This window comes from Haemaphysalis longicornis, unplaced genomic scaffold (assembly GCF_048455015.1).
Source record: "Haemaphysalis longicornis isolate Haplotype H1 unplaced genomic scaffold, Haemaphysalis longicornis Haplotype H1 scaffold_4, whole genome shotgun sequence".
Taxonomy (NCBI): Eukaryota; Metazoa; Arthropoda; class Arachnida; order Ixodida; family Ixodidae; genus Haemaphysalis; species Haemaphysalis longicornis.
Genome location: NW_027526361.1, coordinates 185815288 through 185837393, shown reverse-complemented (window position 1 = coordinate 185837393; position 22106 = coordinate 185815288). Strand labels below are relative to the sequence as shown.

The window sequence follows — 22106 nt, the reverse complement described above, 5'->3', positions numbered from 1 at the left end:
TGTTTAAAGCTTGCATTGTTTTCAACAATAGTAAAAAAAAAAGTGTTTGAAACGCCAAGGCTTCAATACAAAAAAGTAGAGGGAAAAAAGGATTGGGTACAGATTGAACATTCTGCAACGTTTTTTGGTTGGCCGCTGTTAGTCTGTTGAAAACAATAGTCCAATCACCGCTGCCAAAAACCGCTTTTGACGCAGACTGAATATTCCGAGTTGCGGAACCATTCACGCACCTCATTTTGTGTGTCTTGGTTCGTTGGCGGCTTTTAAAATTGCGGGCACACTGCGCTGTTTTTGTATCTTTGCTATTCACATTTTGAGTTTGAATTACCGAGCGCGTTGGTAGCAGTACCAGAAAGGGTATTTGCGGTGCGAAAAGAAGCTGAAGTAATCAGGCCGAAGGCGGGACAATCAATGCTGACCTCCACGGTAGGCAAAAATGTTCGTACAACCCTCACGCCCACACTGTGTTACTACATGTATGATGATAATTTCAAAATTTTCAATTATTGTAATACATCCTTCCCTTGGAAGTGCACCAGCTGCTCAGACTCGGCGCGCACGCTCAGCTAACTACGCCGGAATCCAAAACTTGCATCTCCGGACATAAAAAAACTAGCTTGCCTAACGTTCGTACGACCAAAACTGGCATTTGCATAATCAATTTGGCATCCCTCACAGGCATACCTCACCCACAAGTTATAAGCTATACAGAATCGTGCCGCCCGCTTTATATGCTCACAGTACTCCACTAACACCAGCGTCACTGCACTACAGCAATACTTGAACCTGCAGTAAATTGAGTCACGCCGGATCACATGACGCCTCTGCCTTCTTCATGCCTTTTATGATTACCCGAAATCCAGACGCCCTCTCTTAAAATCACCGCACCGAACCTCGTCCCGCATGAGCCACAGCAACGCCATTGCACCACTAATTAGCCGTACTTCATCAATGCGCAACTCATTCTTCCCTCAAGCAATAATCCCGATACAATAGCCACATGCACAGACTGCAAATTATTCCGCGAAAAATTGCTCAGCCATGTTGCATAATACGTGCGTATCAAATGTGCCTCATGTGTTTTCTTTCTTTTTATGCTGTATCTTCTTGCACTTTTGAACTGTATTTTTTTTGTACTGTAATTTTGTATTGGCTGCTATTACTGAGATGTTTGAGTGGCGCCCCCACGGCTCTGAAGTCGGCTTAGGGACTCGCACCGCTGTCGTCTGCTACACTCCGCTTGTGAGGGGCAGCAGTGCCTGTTCTACAAATCACCCGATTTGTTGCTGTAGTGCGTTAAAAAGCGTATTTATAGTGATTCAGTTATTTTGCCAGCTTCTGACGCATCTGAATAAATTGAAGCTGTATCCCCACAAGTCTGCAACACACGAGGAGGTAGAGAACAACTTTCCTCAGAGCATCTCTCAGAAGATCGTGTGTAACTCGTCCTTTCTAGCTTATTCGCGAGGATGAGCTATCAGAGCTTCTCGATAAGTATTCAAAATGCGTAGGTTTCCCTGCAGTATTTTTAGATGCTCTTATGAAGACTCAACAGTCTAATGCTACGTTCCAAGCAGCGGCCCCTACATGCGCATCGTACAGCAGGAAATAATGCGGCTTTCTCCTATTTCTTTGGTTGTTGTTGTTGTATTGTATCAGATTAATGTTTTTTTGCATTCATTTTCCTGCGCCGTCACAAACATCCTATTAGGAGGTTTTTGGGATGTTTGGGAGGCTCACAAAAATCGTGTGGATATTTCCTTCATGTTGTATGACATTCCCTTGCTCACAAATTGGCTTTCATTACGGCTGCGGGCCAGAAGGTGCATATCCGCAGCGTGCTTTGTTTATTCACATGCAAATACAATGAGAAGGTTTGTGCTACGCCACAGCGACCCCGCCCTAAATAACGTTGTCCACAGTAGTCGAAGGCGGCTTTGGTGCTCCGAATTTCTATCGTAATCGTATCGTTATCATAACTAACAGACTCTCAACCCAAACAATGATGACATGATTACGGTGTTGAAGGCATGGTATACTCGCTAAATAATGCAATAAATAGTATACCTGCATATATTACAAGAATCGAAACCGAAGAATAATTCCAAGTAGCTCTTTATTGCTTTCCAACCTTTCTAGGCACAAAGAACAAACCCTATTCTACTCGGAATGACGTTCTATGAATTGAAGAGAATTACTTTTACTCTTAGAATTACTTTACAGAGGACCTGGCCCACTAACCAGCTCGATTTAATTGTTAAATAACGTTTTTTCCTCCTTCGCCTACTCCTCCTCGTCTTAAGTGCAGTTTTCCTATAACGCATATCCCAATATCGGGAAGATATGACTGCGGAAAATGTACCGAAATATCTCTCCAGGTCTGAACAAACATAGTGTTACGGTATATTTAACGTAGACGTGGCTCGTTTTGCTCAACAAACCTCCATACTGGTTAGATGCCTAGTACAAAATCCGCACGCGCCTATAGACACAGTGCGTTAATTGTAACTCAACTTACCGTTTTTGCAGCCCATAGTGCATGTCGGCAAACTTTCATGCCTTGACAACTTAAAGTGATGTGACACAACACGTTCGAGCATTCGGCAAGGTTGCAAAAACTGTTTTACCTTACATATGATTACCGGGAATCGTGATGCCTTCTGCCAAAGCCAACAGCCCTGAAGGCGTAGAAGTTGTTTTGGTCTTCCATTTTCGCTGTTGTCGGTTATTAGCAGCTGCCTGTTCCCTTTGTTCGAAAGATTGCTTAATTGAGAAGTTAACGCCCAGCTCCGACTCTTCGCGCTCCGCACAGGAAAGGCTTCGCAAGGATTGGGGTGACGCCGGCGATGTTTCTTCCGTGGCGGTATTCAAAACTATACTTTAACTGACACCATGAGCTAGCGTATGCGATTTTAAGCCTATTGTTATGATAAAAAGTTACCCACACGCCAATTCTGGTGCGGAAAAGCATCATACGTTGACCGAGCGCAAAGAAACAGCAGGGAGAGCGAGCGTGAGTGAAGCAGACGACAAATGCGAGAATCCTTAGCCGACGTCACGGAGGCGCGCTCCACAGCGCTTCCCGTGTTCGCGCTCACCGCCAATTTCTGTACCTTTGTAATTTGTTCTTGTTTTTTTCGTCTTTGTTGCCTTCTAATCTTTTTTTTTTCATTACGCTGTGTCATACGTTTCTGCACGCCCCCCAATATGTAATGCGGCTAGGGCCCTTAAGGTGGAAATGAATGAAATAAATGAAATGATTGAGGAGCTTTTAGGTAAAATAACTGTGCCACTAAAATCACGCGCTTTTTCTATGCTGGTAGCTATTATATTTTCGGCAATATTTTTGTTTAGAGAGGGCAAATGGACCTATGAGAAAGGCGTATCGGCTAGAGTTTATGCGTTATTTAACAGAAAAGCCGTTTGAAAGGGCCAATTCACCCGCACGAACCTGTACAGTTATGTCTGCCAAGCTGTAACAGTACAAGTCCTTGGCGCCACTGCCAAGGTGCGCTTGCAAAGTACCTCGAAAATTGTGACATCACTCTTGTGCATGTGCATTTGGAAAAGCTGATAGCTGTTTCCTTGTAATTGTCTTTTTTTTTCCAATGGCTTTCAATGCTGCCCAGGTGACTTTGTGAGTGAACTTCGCTTTGGGTAATGAAAACGCTGACGGCTCTAAAAAACAGCTGAAATGTTTGCGACTTGTATTCGTTCTCTTATACAGACTTGTTTTGGCGTTTTTTCTCTTGCAGACGTCCTCGGCGTCATCTGGAGGGTATATGATTTCAACCCACACACGTGCAACAGAGACATCGTCCTGGTGGACAGCGGAGCTGCTGTGGTACTAACGCTTTGGAATGAACTGGTACGAATAGGTCTCTCTTGTATGGACTGGGGAATGCCGCTCCCGCAATCGTCGATGCTAAGATGTGCTGACCTTGTAAATACTTTGGTGGGAGGCCCCTACGGGGGCACGGAAGGCCGATGGTCATTGTAGTTGTTTGGACTACTGCCCAATGGGGTTCAAATTTTTTGGTTCATACCTGCGGGTGATAAGCGTAATTCCGGACATAAAATAGCTCAAACTGGCCAACACTCCGAATAGCCCGACTGGTGTTGAATTCCGCCGCAAATTACACGTAAGCGACGGCAAAACTGATCGTTACCCGCCTTGGCGGTAGTCGGTACATCGACACAGCAGTACTTGCTCTGTCTCCGCCACTGCAGCTTCAACAATGCAGTAGGACGTTACCGAGTTGTGTCACTACGTGAGCGCTCTGGCATTACGTTAGGTATGAAAGCCTGGTACCGTCAAGAGAACGTTTGAGGGATTAAATGTATTGCGGCCTATTCTGTAACCGAAATAAATACAGAACATGGGCGGCGCTTTCTGTAGAACGCTTGATACACCAGTAAGAGATGTTGGTGAGGCGCTCGCAACAAAGAAGGGGTTGTTGTGACGAAGCTACATATGAAGAACGAGTTGAATTTAATACAAGCCTGTGCACCAAATTACAGCTGCGTACTAGCTGGAAAAGGGAGAACATCTTAAGAGAAAATTGGCAAGCTGTCTCGAACAACTTGATTTACAAACGCAAGAATATAAATTCATCAAGAGTAAAAGAGCAAGCACAACTAAAGCTCGATAATTCTCTTGTACAGCTAATTCAGTGTGAAGTTCGAATTATCCAGGTGTTATCATTATTGAAGTTTGAATTATCATGCTATCACTTATGGGCCGTATTTTTGAAATAAAATAAATCCCACAGTATCGATATTCGGGCCGCGGCATAGCATTCTTACGAAATGTTAGAAATGGGGGGCAGCTCAGCCGTAACAACTAAGTTGGCGTAAATTTCCTTCGCGGATTTGCATGCTAGCATCGCGAGGCTATAGCACAACGGCCACAAGAAAAATCTGGTAGGCCGTTCGAATGGTAATTAAAGACGAGATGAAAAATGTGTTGAAGGAGATTAATGGAGGGAAAGCTGCGGGGGATGCATTCGTTTTCCCCTGCTTTACAATGAAAGTGGCATCGCACTCCAAAATGGCGTAAAGATTTTGCAAGAATGCTTCAGCACTTTCGAGCTTTACTAGCCCAGACAAATTAAGACGCAATTAATATCCACGATGCGGATAGTGCTGCAGGCCTTAAAAATGACTTTTTAAACCGACAAGTTCCGTTGAGATTCTTGACACCGAGAGAATAATGATGACTTAAGGAAATCTTACTTGACATTCAATCCCATTTGTAGAATCGACCAGTTAATATTGAAATTGACGGACTGCAATAAACCTCTGTACTTATCCTTTAGAGATCATGTAAAAGGGTTTAATTCATTTTAATTCGCCGTAGCATTTCCCGAGGACACATTGAAGCCTTGGAGGGCCTTGCATGAAACACATGAGCTATATTATCCCTGTGTGGCGAGCTGCCATGAAATATCAACTACAGGGGTCGAAGAAAGAAGCAACGAAAAGCAGGTCAATTACCTGCATACAGGTACGCGTCAGTCGAGAAATTTAACGTGCCTGAAGAGGAGATGAATAGGACTAAGAAGGCACGCTGCGAAGAAGCAAGATCGGCTGGAGCATCCGCAACTGTACCAACGCACGAAGTGCCCTTAAGCAGGTCAAGAAAGGTGCCCAGACAATCATTTCTTTAAACTCGTAGGCTGTAACGTAGCAAGCCGTTGACATAAGCCTTGCAGAGCGTCACCACCGATCGACAGTCACTGCCCCATCGACTGCCGGTAAGGTACCCAATAACGTGCGCCACCGCGTAAACTCGAGTACGTAGTCTCTGGGCCTCAAGGGACCACGAGAGGTTCCGATCCACAATTATGCCAAGGTATCTTTGGGTGCGCACATATGCAGGCAGCGACCCCCAAGGATTAAAGGTTATTGAGTCATCCGCTTGCGGGTGATTGCCATGGCTACACTTTCTTTTCAGGTGAGGGACGGGTACTCTTGGGCGCATGGTATAGTCATATATATTTTCAATGCTTTCTGGACTTTAGTCTCTGTTGGGTGCCATGACGTTACCTTGCTGCTCTCGAAATGCAAATGTCATCGGCGTAAATTGTTACTTTCACGCCAGGGAAGGGTACGCTTTAGGTTAATTAGATTAATATTGAACAGCAGAGGACTCAAAACCGCTCCTTGAGGTACTCCTTTCTCTATACTGTGACACGAAGTAGGGCCTTCTGGCGTGATAATAAAAAGTTCTCGTTGGTATAGGTAGTTCGAAATCCATGTATACAACCTCCCACCAAGACCAACAGCAGCAAGGGACTCAAGAATGTCCGTGTGAAAGACCGAATCAAATGCCGCCCTTATGTTTAAAAAGACCACAGTTGGTATGTGTCGCTGTGTAATTCTCCTTCTAGTGACGTCACAAGAGCAAGGACGCTATCGGTGGCATATCGGTTTTCTAGAAAGCCATTCATTTCAGGTTATAAAGTTCTTGCTTTCCGATGTAACAGGTCATTCTTTTAAAGAACAGTTTTTCCATAATTTTGCCGATGCAGCTAAGGACGTCTATGGGACGAAAACAGTCGTATCGTGTTGGTTGTTTTCCAGGTTTTAGGAGTGCTGTAATTTAGGATGTTTTCCATTCTGCAGGCGCAGTACTTCGTAGACATGTTATGTTATAATACTCCAGAAGGGGCAAGGGGGAATGATGAGAGAGGTGGGGAATCGCCTCATAGGTTATGCCGTCGTAAGCTAAAGAAGTCCGTTTCTTGAAGTTTGAGATGACAGCGTTCAGCAAATTAATTCAGAAAGCTAAGCTGTGGGCTTCGAATGCCAATAAGGAAGCACTCTGAAGTAACGAATAGAAAGTTACCACTCGGCCTAAAAATAGTGTGTAGAAGAATTAAGGCGCACTTCAAGTTCTAACTTATCCGAAAAATGATAGGTGTCTTACGGGAATTTATGGTGAGCATAACTGCAGGAAGCAGTCCCATCAGTTCTTTCTTGCAATTATGGCCAGAGTAGCCTCCGTGACAACCGCATTGAAATGAATTCCCTGGAAGTACTCAAATGCCACGGTACAACAGTTCTGGTAAACTCACACACCAATTATGTCTTCCAGCACTTTGTTCCAAGTGTGACAGGCACACCAGTGTTGGTTTCACAGTCGAGCACCCTCGTCCGCGATATGGGAAATTTACTAAATCTCGTTTATCTACAGCAACAACCCCTGTGATTGGCGACTTTTCGATGGCGTCTCAGAAGAACACCCTGAAATCAAGTTGGGAATATTTAGTTTGGTTCTGCCAAGATCCACTAATTCCCGTAGGCGCAACGTCAATGCATCCTTCATTTTGAAGCTCGATCTCAAGGCCCACCAGTTCAAAATCCTTGTTCGGAATTATTGTCACCACTCCTGGCTTATGTACTTCCTCGAGCGCGCTTTCATGATTTCGTTTCAAACTGCGTCTTGGCTGCTCACAGGATTCATATATGTTTTGAGAAAAAGGAAATCTTTAAAGCTCACCTCCGACAGCTCTTTATCACGAAACTCGGCAACAGAGCCTCATCTTGGCGCACTCGCAGGCTCAGTGCTCGTGCTGCTCCGGTGAAGGAAAATTCTTGCTTGAAAGACTATGCCTCCGTTGGCCTGCTTCCTTCACGCCGACACTTGGGCACCTGGCCCCCATTGAACTTTTCCTCTACGCAAAGTATTTCTGGACCTTGTATACCTGCTAACCAAAATAAATCTAACAGGTGTTCAATGAGCTGGGAACCAACAATTGGTAGCGCTATACACATGCCCTAGAAGCATGTAGGTATGAGCAAAGCCATGGTTGATGTATGCGTTCTTAGCGGTGCCCTTAATGTTAGCTATCCACCAAATGTTTGACCGAAAGCGGCTCGTCGACTTGCCAACGACCAAGATAACAACATGCACCTACGCCGACTACTTCAACTTTAACAAAAATAAAGTTGAACTCCAGCCAGCTCCAGTTCCAGTGAACTTACCCTCAACGTGGAACAGCCCCACCTCTCAAACATCAGCCAACCAGCCGCCCAGTCCCCATCCCCTGAAATAGCTCACGCGGTACTGCAGTCCACGACGGGCGATTCCTCTTCGAGTCCGCCCTATTTGGAACAGTCGCTGACTAACACGTATCAAGCTGTCAGTGCTTCGACTTCTGCACACGCTAGTCAAACCCCCCCCCCTTCCCCCTCCCCCCCTACCTCCCGACGTTACAACCTCCAACCAAGCACAGCACTCCGACGGACCCTCCAAATCGAGGGCCAAGTGATTACGAACTGCACCTTCCGGTAAAAACCAGTGAAAGTATCCTGTTTGGGAATAATCATGAAAATTGGCAAAGTTGTACAAAAGCCCTTCTGGTTAGAATTTTACCCGTGTATGCAGCAGAAAACCCAATTAAAAGATAGTACGATACCAAGGTACCTCCGAATTGCGGTAAAAACTAGCTGACATAGCGGACCTTTCGTTTTCTGACATTGCGACATCGAATAAGGTATCCTCCAATGTTTCTTTTGTTTGGCCAGTATTGCCATCCGCGGTTCTGAGTCTTTCCAGACAATTAATTTGTAATCAAGGGGGTCAGCTAGTTTTCTATCATAAACTTACCCGTCACGCGTCGGTGCCACTGACAATTACAGTGAAGAAAACCAGTGCTAATGCATGCAATTACTTGCAAGAAACTTTTGACAGGCAATGCTTCAACAGCGGAGCTGTTTTAGGTCGGAGGTCGAGCCTGCTTGTCCGTCGGCCGTAAATCGGGAGTAACACGGGCACACAGAGCAAGGATATAAAATAGCGAAAGCTGCACTGCCCTGGCTAGGCCCATTGTCGAGGTGTGGTTTCACAATGATATGCAGACATGTTTGCAATGAATACACTGCTTATTCATCATCTTTTTTCACCTCATGGCGTTTTTTAAGCCTCGCCGTTGTACGAGCGACCGCAGCTGGATGTTCGTCTTCCTCCATCGCACACGGCTCTGCGCCGCACGTGGTCTCCTGGCCTTCCTTTGTGGCGCGCGCTTATCGCTGCGGCGGCAGCCTCCTCGCCTTCCTCCGCCAGGTGGCGACATGGGTTCCACGCACGTCTCCGTTCCCTCCTCGCCTATCTCTCGTCGGAAGGGTGGCAAGCTGGGCTAGTTGGAACGACGTGTGCTTGGATGAAACCAGCGCGAACTTAAAAAAAGACAAAGGAAGTGGAACACAAGTTGTATCAACGTGCGAATGAGAGAGCATGATTTGTCATTAAAGGGCCCCCCATCATCCCATTGTACTAAGTGCAGCGGATGTAAACGCAATTTCCCTGCCACTACTATTTTATTTCTGCACCGTGAACAAACGTCCCGCGAAATTATGGAAGCGTTTCAAATAGCAGAAAAAGGAGACAAGTGTGTCAGCCAAGCAAGCGTGTGTCTACAATCCCACAGAGAAGCAAGCGCATGTCTCCAGTCCCAAAGAGGTTGCATATCTGCGTGGGCCTTGAGTGTCGCCAGCGTGTATCTAGTTGCCTTATCACCGTGGCTTTTGTAGAGTTGTTTCATTCATGCGCAGTGTTTCTTATTTGTTTGTGTTAATTGTTCATATTTACTTTTTTGATATTAAACTTTATTTTTAAACCCGCGGCTGTACTTGTGTTCCACTTCCTTCGTCTTTGTTTAAGTTCGCGTTGGTTTCATCCAAGATTAAGCCTATCCCTCCCCTGCCGCCTATCTTTGCGCCATTGGGCCGCTGCTCCGCGACGGGCGCTTGCGGAATTGGATGTGGTTTGACCTCTAGCTCTCAAGGTCAAAACTGGTTACCACGCGAAGACTGCCCGAGGTAGCGCTGTCTAACTTTCGCTAAAAAAAAAAAAACAACGGGACACCCGTTTACGTCTCGCGATGGAGCACTTCGTAACGTTTACTTAAAAAAGCACTGGGACACTTGTTTGCGCCTCGCGCTAGACAGCTTCGTGCTTCAAAGACAAGATACTTTTACAGGAAAGCTGCATACCTCTACCCCCAATGGTTTCATCTCCGTTGGCAAAAACGCCAAGGCGCCAAGAATATACTTATACACTGCATGCTTCGTCCATCACCAGTTATCACGTTAGTGGAGTAGGCCCGGTGTCTTTTTCTTTGCTAAAACCACTGCGGCGACTCGGTGGTTACCGCGAGGCACGTGTTTACGAGCGCTCCGCATTTTCTTGGTAGTTTTTCCTTCAACGGCGAATTTACGGCTTGTACAACAGCTTCGCGGTTGAAATGGAATTGTAGGACTATTATTAGGGTGGTGATTTACCCAGCGATGCTGTTTTTTATACTATATATATATATACTATACTATATCAGAGTGCGGAAATTCACGAAAACAGTCTAAGAACACCTAGGCACTTTTATGGGGGGAAATAATCATCATCATCATCATCACCAGCCTATCTACGCCCACTGCAGGGCAAAGGCCTCTCCCATTATTCTCCAATTGCCTCGTTCCTGTGCCAACTGTGACCAATTTATCCCCGCAAACTTCTTGATCTCATCTGCCCATCTAACTTTCTGCCGCCCCCTGCAACGCTTGCCTTCTCTAGGGATCCACTCTGTTACTCTTAATGACCAGCGGTTATCTTGCCTTCGCATTACATGCCCTGCCCACGTCCATTTCTTCTTCTTAATTTCTACTAATATGTCTTTAACACCCGTTTGCTCCCTGACCCACTCCGCTCTCTTCTTGTCCCTTAATGTTACACCTATCATTTTCCGCTCCATTGCCCGCTGGGTCGTTCTCAATTTAAGTTGAACCCTCTTAGTGAGCCTCCAAGATTCTGCCCCGTTGGTGAGTACCGGTAAGATGGAGCTGTCATACACTTTCTTCTTGAGCGACAATGGTAGGCTGCTATTCATTATCTGAGAATGTCTGCCATATGCACCCTGCCCCATTCTGATCCTTCTAATTATCTCTGCCTCTCTGAGGCAGAGATGGGAGGAAATACCAAAGGATTAATGTACAGTTGAGCAACTAAGACGGCTTGCTTCCGCATCCCGTGCTCGACGATCTTTGTGACGTTGCCGCTTCAGGCGCTTAGTTTTGCGATCCGTCTAATCGATTGAGAAATGTTTTTAGGTGCGGAGTACCCTAGGACCGCACGATGTCCGTCCGCGTCCGTGCGCACAGCATCTACAATCGCAAAAAAATCACACAAGCACCGGCAGGATTCGAGCCTGTGTCTGGTAGACCAGACAGAGTTAGTGTCACGCGTCTTACTCATTCGGCTACGACTGTGAGTTGGTACCCGGGAGTCAGACAGCTTACTCCATCGCCTGTAACGGTGCGGAGTACCTTAGGACCTCCCAATGTCCGCCCGCGTCCATCCGTACGCACACCACCATCAAGCGAAAGCGAAAATCCAGGGAAATTTGATTTGAGCCGTGAGTTGCAGTTTCAGTTAGGGAATAATAAAGGTGCAACTCACGGATCAATTCGAATGACGGTCGGGGCGCAAATCGAATGTCACTCGGGGCGCAACTTGGATGTCATTTTGAGTCCCCGTACTCCGCACCCTCGCCAACATCCACGGAGTGGAGATGCTGTCGTTTTTACCTGTCTTCAATGCGGTGAGCGGCTGCTCGTTGCTGCCGCTGCTTCAAGGGAAATGAAACGATGATGGCGATTTTTGCTGCTTGTCTGTTAGGTCGTTTGGATACGTTCCTGTGCTCTCTTCATCAGCGGCCCACTGGCGTGGGCGAGCACCTATCGCTACTGCGGAGTTTGAGAGGGCGGTATGGGACGAAGGGTACTATGAAACCCACTCTGCCACGATTTGTGTGTACCCTACCTTGGATACCCTACCTTGGGTACTCTACCTTGGATACCCTACCTTGGGTACCTTGGGTACCCTACCTTGGAACGCAGGAGGGGCATGCATGCATACAGCGGCTATAGAAAAACAGATTCTTCGTAAATCTTTCAATAAATACCGACAGATCACCTCGCGTAGAACTTTAGTATACCAGCTGTACGTTTTGCAGCTGCCGGCATTTGAGTGACTGTCGGTGAATGGAGTTTTATCTGCAAGAGAGTACAGATGCTCTGCTGAATCTCAAGGCCGCTTTCTGGTGTTGTAATTTTACTTATTATAATTATTTTTAATAGAGCCAAGACGTCGTTTATTGTAAAATCGAGGGTTTGACGAAATCTCGTCTAGTCGGGTAAAAGGCTCATAGTTAAAAACTTCTGGTCACCGACCAATGGTTTATTAAAAGCGTAAAAAATGCGTTTCGGCTTCCGTACGAAGCATTGTTCACGTCTCTTTTTTAAGCTTTTGACAAACCGTCTTGAAACGTCTCTTTTTTACGCTTTTAATAAACCATTGATACGTGGCCAGAAGTTTTTAACCATGGTCTTTTATTATACTTGTGCAAAGCGAACTAATATTCTGTGTGTTTTGTTCGCAGGGAGAGGAATTTGAGGCCGAAGAGGGATCTGTCTTGGCCGTGCAACTGGCATATATATGTGACTACTATGGTTTGTGGCTGATATTGTTTGCTCCCGCTACTTATAACGCATGCAAGTCCGGGGTCGTCTGCATGCCCATGATTTGCTGGAGTTTCCTGCTGTATAGTTGTCCGTTAATATGGCAAAGCAGTGGTAGTCGCTGTTAAAATATTAGGGATGGAAATTGTCACACCTATTTACTCTATTTCTTAAAAGCCGTAATACCACGTATCTGTCTTCTCTTAGCAAAGATGATAACGTACAGGAAATTATCGCGCTGCGAAGAGAGAGAAAAGACTATTCGTCCCGAAAATTTTCAGCGGATCGAGTTCGCTTCTGGCGGCTTGTCCTTTTATCCCGGGTTAAGGGCGTTGCCTCGGGCGTCTTTCTGCAGCATGGGATGGATTAGCTTTTGCTTGTGAGCGCCTGATTGATCCAGGCTACTTCTGTATATAATTACCAGTTTCAGGGAAATGAAACACTGCACAGTGCGAAACCGCAGCTTGTTAAACTCGTTTCTGCACGGAACTTGCCCTGCTGTCACGGCTGCAGCTTGCCGTCGCACGCTAATTCTCTCGCCTTAGCTTCCTCCGTTGGTCAAGCAGAGTGGCATAATAGTTCAGGTGGTTAGACGAGTAAGCCCATCATGCGTTTCATTTTGCCTCGCCAGTGAATCGTCGTTGGCCCACGCCTGGCTGATTGTGCGCACAACCAGCGCCATATTGTTCTGCGCCATGAAATTGCTCTCCGTTGGTCTACGTTCTTGGTCTATGTCAAGGGAGACGATCCAGCAGATCTTCTCTGTGGTGTCCGTCCGCGGATACGATCTGCTGCATCCTAGTCATATACAGCTTCGATGTAAAAGCTGGAAGCACAATGACAAGGCATTGTAATCACTAGAAATAGGATTTTAGACAAATGCCATTTTCTTCCTTGCGCTCCTATCGCAGCAATTTGATATATGTGCATGAATGAGTGGTTAAAGAGGGCTTTTATAGTGTTTTTGTAGTGCTTATAAATGCCTATTTTGGCGGACGGGCCTGAAGGCATATGAATGCCCAAGAATGTATGTTTTCGAAATTGGCGCAGATGTGAAGACTATTTAGCCTGCAGTTTCGCTTTAGAGAGCAGTTTCAGATCGCCATTGATGTTACCCCGCACCATTGGCTGTTCGGAACTGTATGGTGTTCAGAATGGGCGACCAACTCCCTGATAACATGGTAGCAGTGGAATGGAGCGCTTATTTTCAGTGACAACAGGCCCAATTTTAAATAAAAAAAATTTGGACTGGGTGGGTATCCAGAATGTTCGCAGTAATTCTTAGACTACGTCCTGCGTGCTCTCCAAGAAGATTTCTTCGAGCATGTGCAGTCGCATCCTCGTCTCTAGACGCATACTCGCATCCAACTGTATTTTCAACCCAGCGATTGAGCATCGAACACGCACTTGCTATCAGATCACTCTTATGTTGAGGAGCCAACGGCGGAACATTCCTGTGCAGCTTCGTTTCCTTACGTCTTAAACTTCACACTGCCGACATTCTCTAAAACACGTTTTTCATCAGAAATCTGTGCGGCTGCTAAAGACCTTTTGAAAAATGCTCTTCAATTGCGTGGAAGTGTATTTGGCAGTGTTGCGAGAAAAATGTTTGAGTTGTATCTAAAGGTCCTTGCGTAAGAGCACGTTAATTTCTTGGTAAATTGCAGTCTCTCATGCGTTACTACTTGTGTTCGTTTTTGTTATGTCATAAATAAATTGCGTCCGGCATTATGTTGCAGCTCTTAATCAGTGCTCACAGCTGTCAAGTATTGTTTTTTATGCCTGTTTCACTTATGCCACGCTCGAGCAAGCGACAGTGGTCGTTGAACATGAATGTGAGCAGCGCGCTTGCTGAAGTAAAGCAATGCATCGCCATTAGTCCTGCACTTTTATGGGACAATTGGACTGCTGTGTTCTGCTGTTAGCGCCTTTGGGCTGTCATAAAAATAATATTTTTGGTTTTCCTGTCGCAGATGCAGGCTACGCATGCCTTCGCATGAAATTATTTGCATTTATATAAAACTTTATGGTGCCTACATTTACGACGCTGGAGGCCTAAGACGCTAAAGCGTAGTTGAAGACTATAAAATTAATAACAAAGGCTACATTTTTTGTTTTCGTTGATAAAGTTGTAGCAACGTCAAAAGCCCTGTACTGCGTACACTTTGCGTAAGATGAGACAACTTTAAATTGTTGTGATCACAATTATCTGCTTTTTGCAGCGACAGGTCGCTTTTAGCTTGTTCGCCAGCCATGCCAAGTATGCATGCACAATTCCCAGTATTGCATCATGTCACGGGCCCAGTAGCGCCCCTGTCCCACAAACTAGCGGAAGAGTTTCCTATGTATATCGTAACTGCGATTGCGCCAACTCGGGATCCGCGATACACCGTGAGATGTAGGGGCTTGGCCGTAAGCTTTCTAGTTCTTTCGGGTAAGGGCGAAGAGCGACGACCGGAGGAGTGCAGCGGGCCGAGCAACCAGACCAGCCAGCTTGCGAACAAATAATAATTTACTTGGGAGAGCGCGTTCTTCTTATGTGCTTCCTTATTTATTTACTTATTTAAAAATACCTTACAGGCCCTTGTTGCAGGGCATTGTGTAAGGGGGGTAACAAAGGGTGAGTGTCCCGACAGAACTGTAAGAGAACATCAAACTTTGAATGAACTTTGAATGAACGGAACAACAAATAACACGTTATATGTCACTAAAGAGAAAAAGAAGAGAATGTACAAAAAAAGTCATTTGAAGTTGCACATGCGAACTTTGCTGGTGGGAAGGAATACAAATATGCGCTATACAACTTAGTAAATAACACCTTGTACACACGTAGCCAAAAAATATTCTATAGCAGAGCGCAGAAAGCAAATTGTTCTTGTTTTGAAAACACAGGATAAAAAAGCGCGATAACAGAGTCTTACTTGTGTGTATAAGGACATTATAAAGTACAAAAATGCAGGCGGTCACAAAGTGTGAAGCGGTAAGAAAAAAGAAAGAAAACAAAGAGCGCGTGCCGTTTTACCGAACGGACACAAGGCCTTAATCTGTAAGCGGGAGAAAACGGAGTAAAAACGAATGGATATAATTACACTGGAGCGATACAGGAGGTGGCACAAATACTTGTAAAAAAGAACCAGTCGAAGTTTCTATGACTGAAAGAAAGAGTGGAGAAATTGTCTGAATTTTTTGGGGTCTGATTGATATGCGATGTCATTCGAGTGATCATTCCACAAGCGGATGACGTGAGGAAGAGCGGATGAGTTAAAGGCGTCGGTTGACCCATATAATCGCTTGAAACCTAAGTTATTATGCAGCCTACGAGATGTAACGGAAGGTGTATCGAGTTGAAATGGGAATGGTTCATTACTGTCAGCATACTTATGGAAGAGGCATAGAAGGGAAATATCCCGCCGAGTACTCAACAGTTGAAGAGAAAGGCAGAGCTTAATTTCCGTTATCCTGCTATGGTAGTCGCAATTTCGCGAGATTAATCGGACTGCCCTATTTTGAATCGCTTCAAGCATGTTGATTAGGTAATTTTGGTATGGGGACCAGATGGATGCGGCGAATTCAAGTTGCGGGCGAATGAAGGTCTGATAAGCTAGCTGACGAACATAGGATGGGCAGCTCATTACAAAAAATAGAACGTCGCCGATTGGCGCAAGCCCATTTCTTGCGCCACAGGCTAAAATCCCTTTGAGGAAGTCCACCGATTCGCAACGCTTCCTTTGCTGCCGTTGTCATGAACTCCTACGCAGAATGATATGGGCGTCGGCTGGCTTGGTCTTGGCGGGTGCCTGGCGTGGGGGCCGTAGGCTGGACGGTTTCCTCACTCACCGGGTTTATTTGAAGATGACCTCTATGCTCTGTTGGCTCATGGTCCCCTCCACGGGCCTGTTAGGAACCGGTGCTCGCCGCGCCTCTTGCGCGCCTGTAACCACCGTCGAAGCTGTTTGAGGGATTTCGTCCCTCAGGTGCAGTGGATTAGCTGGGTGGGGTGGCTGGCATCGGGTGGGTGCAACTGCATGCGCATCTGTGCTAGTAGCTGCTTATCCGCTTCTGATTACGAAAGCAGAACGTTGCCTGTCGGCGCCATTACGTGTAGCAGCCTCCTCCTTTAAGCGAGCTCTATACGAAGCGATGCGGTGAATGGTGAATGAATGATCAGTACTCATCGACGAGAAAAGATCATTCCGCGGTTCGTTATCGAACAGCTCTTCACAAATCACACCGCCGTAGTTTTGGGCGCAGAACGTTAGCATCGCAACTCACACGCAACACAGATGCACTTTGTTTCTTTTGTCTGTTCCGCGCAGGCAACAGAGGTGCCCAGGTATGGTTGCAGTATGGCAGCCGTGGCGCGCCCGGATAACCGCCACACCGAGATACACAATCGGAAGCGTCACACAGTAACAACGGTTGAGCGGTTTGTTGTTGGGGGCGGAATTACCCATCACAAACATTTCCAGTAGAGGCAAACCGGTAATGGTAACTGTCATGTAACATCTAGGAAGAAAAAATTTCAGTGTTATGCGATATCCACTTAAAAAAAAAAAAACGAGCCTTTGAAGTTAGGCATCGGAGCTGTCATAGGCTGACTCGGGCATAGTTAAAACCACTAAATATTCAGAACTCAAGTACCTGGTCGCTTATATTGTAAATGGGCGCAAAGAGCCGGACAGCCTGTAATATTATGGGATTCTGAAGTTGAGAGGAATTTATGAAGACAGCTTTTCTTCGGTTACCTAAACACACAAAATAACAGCAAAAATACTGAAGGAATGCTTGGACATAAAGCACATATGGACAGACCGTTCCAATCCATAAAACTGTTGGAATGACTCATACAAGTGACCATTATTGAGCGACAACTAAACCTCAGGCATATTCGAGGTACAATGTAGGTGCCTAAGCGGGTGCACTCGTGTTCTTGTACTTAGAGTAGAAGTTAATTGGTTTGGCAATTGAAAACTAACCATTAAAAGTGCCTAAGAGGAGCAAGATAAACGCAAGTGCTAAAAAAGATTACAGCTCATGCTGCTCCAAGCCGAAGGTAAACAAGGGAGAAATCGACCGTGTCTGCTTACTTCGCTGCAAATGTCGTCGAAAGAAGATTCTCCTGCAGCCAAAAAGATGGGTAAATGCCTCTGTTCTCTCCCTCGACTAGCTCACAAGCTTTTCCTCTCCCGTATCGCTCATTCCACAAAAAACACGGTGGGTGTTTGCTCCAGTCGATTCAGTGTTTGCGCGCTCCACTGGCCGCGCACCGTCTACTGTAACCATTCGTTACGGGGGAACTTCTTGGAGTGCCGCCATGAGGTACAATCCGCGGGCGCAAGCGCTTTTTGTATTTTTGGTCAAAATATTGCTTTCACGCTTTAGTAGCGTGAGCTACACTGGCCGAGGTTGAGCAGTTTCGCGTGGCTCCTGGAGAGCCGTGCTGCGCATGCGCGAGGAGCAGTGACGTCTCACGGCGCACACCTGGCGAACCGGAGTGGCCGCCGCCGCGACTGGATTGGATTGGATTAGATTAAATTGGATTAGATTGGAAATCGTTTCAGCAGCAGTAAGCATGATAATCAGCTAATCCTAGACAACCCGGAAACTTAAGAATAACCAGCTGAACCTAGCTCACGCTACGTATGTCCTGGCATAGCCGAGCTAAGCCACTGCTAATTTGTTTTTTCAATATGCAGCGCAACACCAAGCAACCATGTATTTTAATTTAAAATAACGCTGCAAATACTACTTATCTTTTGATGTTTAGCCCCAGATACGACTAATGTTTTCTTTTTTGCTGACCATTTTTGACGAGTATGACTTGTGTTTTCAAATTTAAAGGTATTCAGAAGTTTTTCCTATATAAACCTCTCGTTCAAGTCAAGTACACTGTTAAATTTTGGCCGGAAGGCAGACACACAGACAAACAGGTATGCATACACACCCAAATTTTCGAGTTTGAGTAACCCAAAAAAGACCTTAAAACAAACAGACGCGCTATGCTCACAGATTTTTTGTGAAATGGGCGAACAGGGGAAAATGGATGTATAATGGACTAACCTCCACTGAATTTGTCATCGCTGGAGCAAAATAGGGGGAGCAGCGTGGGGCTGGGAGGCGGTTACGTGCCCGGGCGGTAGAGGACTACCTCCTTTCGACGACATTAGCAGCAAAGCGAAGCAGATACGCGGTCATTTTTTTCTATACCTGTAAACTCTTTCTTTCAATGGGCATGCGTTCATTTGAAGTGGTATATTACAGAGTACAGTCTCTATAACTTCATGCACTCATTTCAGATATAAACCTTGGAACCTGTGAGTGGACATCTCTGGAGGTGAATCCCGATCTTCTGGACGCCAGTGATCTCTCATTGTGGTACAAGTTCTGGGGGTGCAGCGACCCCCCTGACGTCAAAAAATCTCGGAGCTTTACATATCGCACCGGACAACCTCTCGTTTGACAGTATAGACGCTATTGACAGTTTTGGTGCTGTGTCCTTCCAGAATGATGCCTGTTACTCGTGTGAAGGCTTTTTGGAACTACTGCGTTTTTACCTTAGGTCCTCCTTCATTGAATGGGAAGGCAGGCTGTACTTACAAAGAAACGGGATCTGCATCGACTCGTGCATAGCACCCGTACTCAGTTATTTGTTTCCTAGCTAACCTGGATACCAGCATAGCAAACTCCCTCGCTTGCACAAAGATGAGGAAGGTATTTCGGTACGTGGATGATTACTTGTTTCTCCTAGAGTCCCCGGCTTCTGAGCTCTTACCAGATGTTGATGAAATTCTGGCTATGGTGAAGAGAAAACTAGCACCTCTGGAAATTACGTTTGAGCTACCTGTCCGGAATGGAATCCGTTTCTTCGGCATTTGTTTTGTTCGCACGCCGATAAATACAAACAATAAATACAAACGCTACGACTCCCTCACGGAATTACTCAGACGAGCTGAACTACCTACAATAGGTCAACGCGCCAAAATTTTACGCCTAAAATTTTTTGTTTCAACTAATCCATGGTGGCCTAAAAATACCTTGTATGAAATTCATTACTCCATCTGTTTCCAGGTATAGAAGAGCAAAACACGGCAAACATCTTATAGAGTACAGGTTCCACAATGAAACCTTTAAATACTCTTATTTTTCATGTGTAGTAAGAGAATGGAATTCTCTTCCTAATGAAATTGTTACTAGTTCATCCCTTGATAATTTTGCATCTAAATAGTCTAACTTTTTGCTAAATAATTCTTCTTGATATGTGTTCTGAACTCCGTATTGCTGAAACTTTCGAGTGTTTCTATATGTAATGCATAATCACTGCTATCCGTTGAATTGCCACGTGTTTATGAGTGTAGTCTATTTGGCTGATTTTGTTGTTTTCACCTTGACCCTTGTTTCTGCTTTTGTGAAATATTCAAAAAGAGTACGCTTATTATTCATGTATCCTCAAATCCCGCAACAACCTCCAGAGTTCAGGCTAGCAGTATCAATAAAAATTAAAAATAATAAATAAATTAAAAATAATAAATAATTAATAAATCGCATTTGCTGGAGCTGCGAACCTAGGGCAAATAAGCCGTTGCTTCCCTAACACTCTGCACATTCGAAACTCGTTAAAACAGGTATCATGAACGAGGGCTTTACCAATGCCCTGGAGAAGTCGTGCGAGCACGAAATGGACCCAAGCTTTTCAAAGCAGACGGTCCGCTTGGCAGAAGCAGACTACCCAACTCATGTCATGGTATCGGTGGCTGAGTGCATTCTCAGGAAGTCATGCATGAAAGAGCCTGCTTATGCGGAACTGCCGACGGAAAAAAAGCAAGGTGGCGGTGATCGCAAACCTGCCTCACTTGTCCCATAGACTCAAAAGAATGGCTTCTCGCTCCATTAGAAAAGTAGTTTTTTTCTTCCCCCGCGAAGCTAGGAAAGCTCAGCCGATTGACAAAGCCCAATAGCTCTGAGAAGCCCTCATGCAAGACAAAGCACAGAAACAAATTTGTTGAGTGCCCAGAGCGTGCTGTTTATCAAATTCCGCTACGTTTCGGCAAGTTTTACGTGGGGCAGTGCAATCAGGCACATTCCTGAACGAACGCCTAAAGGAGCGTAGCTACAATGTTCGTAATCAGAATGGGGGATTTCTTGCTTTACACTGCAAAACGTGTGGCTGCTCTCCTTCCCTCTTTGAGAAATGGGTTGTTTTGGCGAAGCACCGACATCCGCTGATACGCCAGATTTTGGAAGCGAAAGCCATTGCTGCTTTGGGTGATCTTTGCGTTTCGAAACCGACGGTAGCCCTCGTGGCACAAGAGATAATTTTTAAGTGCGAATGCACTTCTTAAGCGAGCCTGAAGCGTCCGCCGCCGTCCGCATAGCAACAGCTGCGGGTGCGCGCGCTCCTCGTCTTCCTTGGCAACGGGGGGAGATGGGCGCGCGCTGCCTGGCCGCTGACATGGCACATACCCACGTGGGGGATTGGCCAGGAATCGGGCGTGAGAAGGGCTAATGCACCCGCTTAAAGGAGTACTGACACGAAATTTCAAAGCTGAGATCCGCTCTAGCAATCAAGTACAACGACAACACAAATAGGTGTCTGTGAATAAATGCATCTTTCTTTCTTTGTAGTTGTGTGTGTGTGTGTGATCTCTCTTTCGCGAACATTACCGAACCGCGCAAATTCAACTCGTGCATTCGCACTTTCACATTCTTCCCCTCGGGGAAATGCGGGGAATTTTTTTTAAGGTCAAACCTGCGAGTTGTTCGTCCGGAGTGTCTGTCTTTCGCGCATGCGCTCCTGCTTGTTCTCGCGTGCCTCCGGAACTTTTTGTCTGTGGAGGTTTTTATCGGTGTGTTTGTATTCTGAAACTTTTATCGATTTGTGACAATGTTTAATTTATACGCGGTTTTGTTTGTGTTGCGATGATTAACTACATCGTGGCTGCGTAAAATTAGGCACGTTGGCTGACAAGTGTGGTAGATATGTGGTGGTTGAATTTCTCTCATTAAAGTTTGAAGTTAGTACACTGTGTGTCTTCTGTGTTTTTGTCCCTCATCCTGTGCTGCGCGTCGACTCGTCGATATGTACCAACTCGCCCAAAAGCACTGCGCTGCTGAACTATTTAAAGGATATTTAAGGTAAGAGACATTGGTATACATTAAAGGTACAGTTAGTACATACCTTCCATTTGTGCTAGCAATCCGTTTTTTATTAAGGCAGGTGCTAGCTAGGCATATTCCTAGAGTCTTCCTAGAAAAATATTTGTAGCGCGCACCTGAATTACTGGATCGGGAGTGGCTGGTATTCGGGATTTTTTAAGGACAGCGCAAATAAACGCGGGGCAAACATAAAATGAAAAAAAAAATTGATTGGCGATTACGATACCCCCTAATGCGATATTTGGGCGCAGCTGCAGTGCGCTGAGGCAGCACTCATTCGTGTTGTCTCTCGACGGAAGCGATGATGAGCCTCTGCGTCGGCGGCGCGAACTGCGTCTCAGGATGATGATGATGATAACTTCGTTTATTAGGAAGGGGAGGACCGAAGGTTGCTCCCTTCGGTCCTCCCATCATCGTCACCCATCATCGCCACCAGC

The 22106-nt window shown here is 45.7% G+C and overlaps 1 protein-coding gene across 4 annotated transcripts in view; it reads left to right on the top strand.

Annotated features, from left to right (window-relative positions):
* LOC144179568 (replication protein A 70 kDa DNA-binding subunit-like) overlaps positions 1-21537 on the top strand; it is a 91228-nt gene extending 69691 nt beyond the window's left edge. For all 4 annotated transcript variants that reach the window (XM_077707972.1, XM_077707974.1, XM_077707971.1 and 1 more), the window contains 3 exons: positions 3756-3868; positions 12438-12507; positions 18813-21537. In XM_077707972.1, the coding sequence (XP_077564098.1) occupies positions 3756-3868; positions 12438-12507; positions 18813-18976 (347 nt within the window). In that variant the 3' untranslated portion in view covers positions 18977-21537. The remainder of the gene's footprint in view (positions 1-3755; positions 3869-12437; positions 12508-18812) is intronic.
* The last annotated feature ends 569 nt before the right edge of the window (positions 21538-22106 follow it).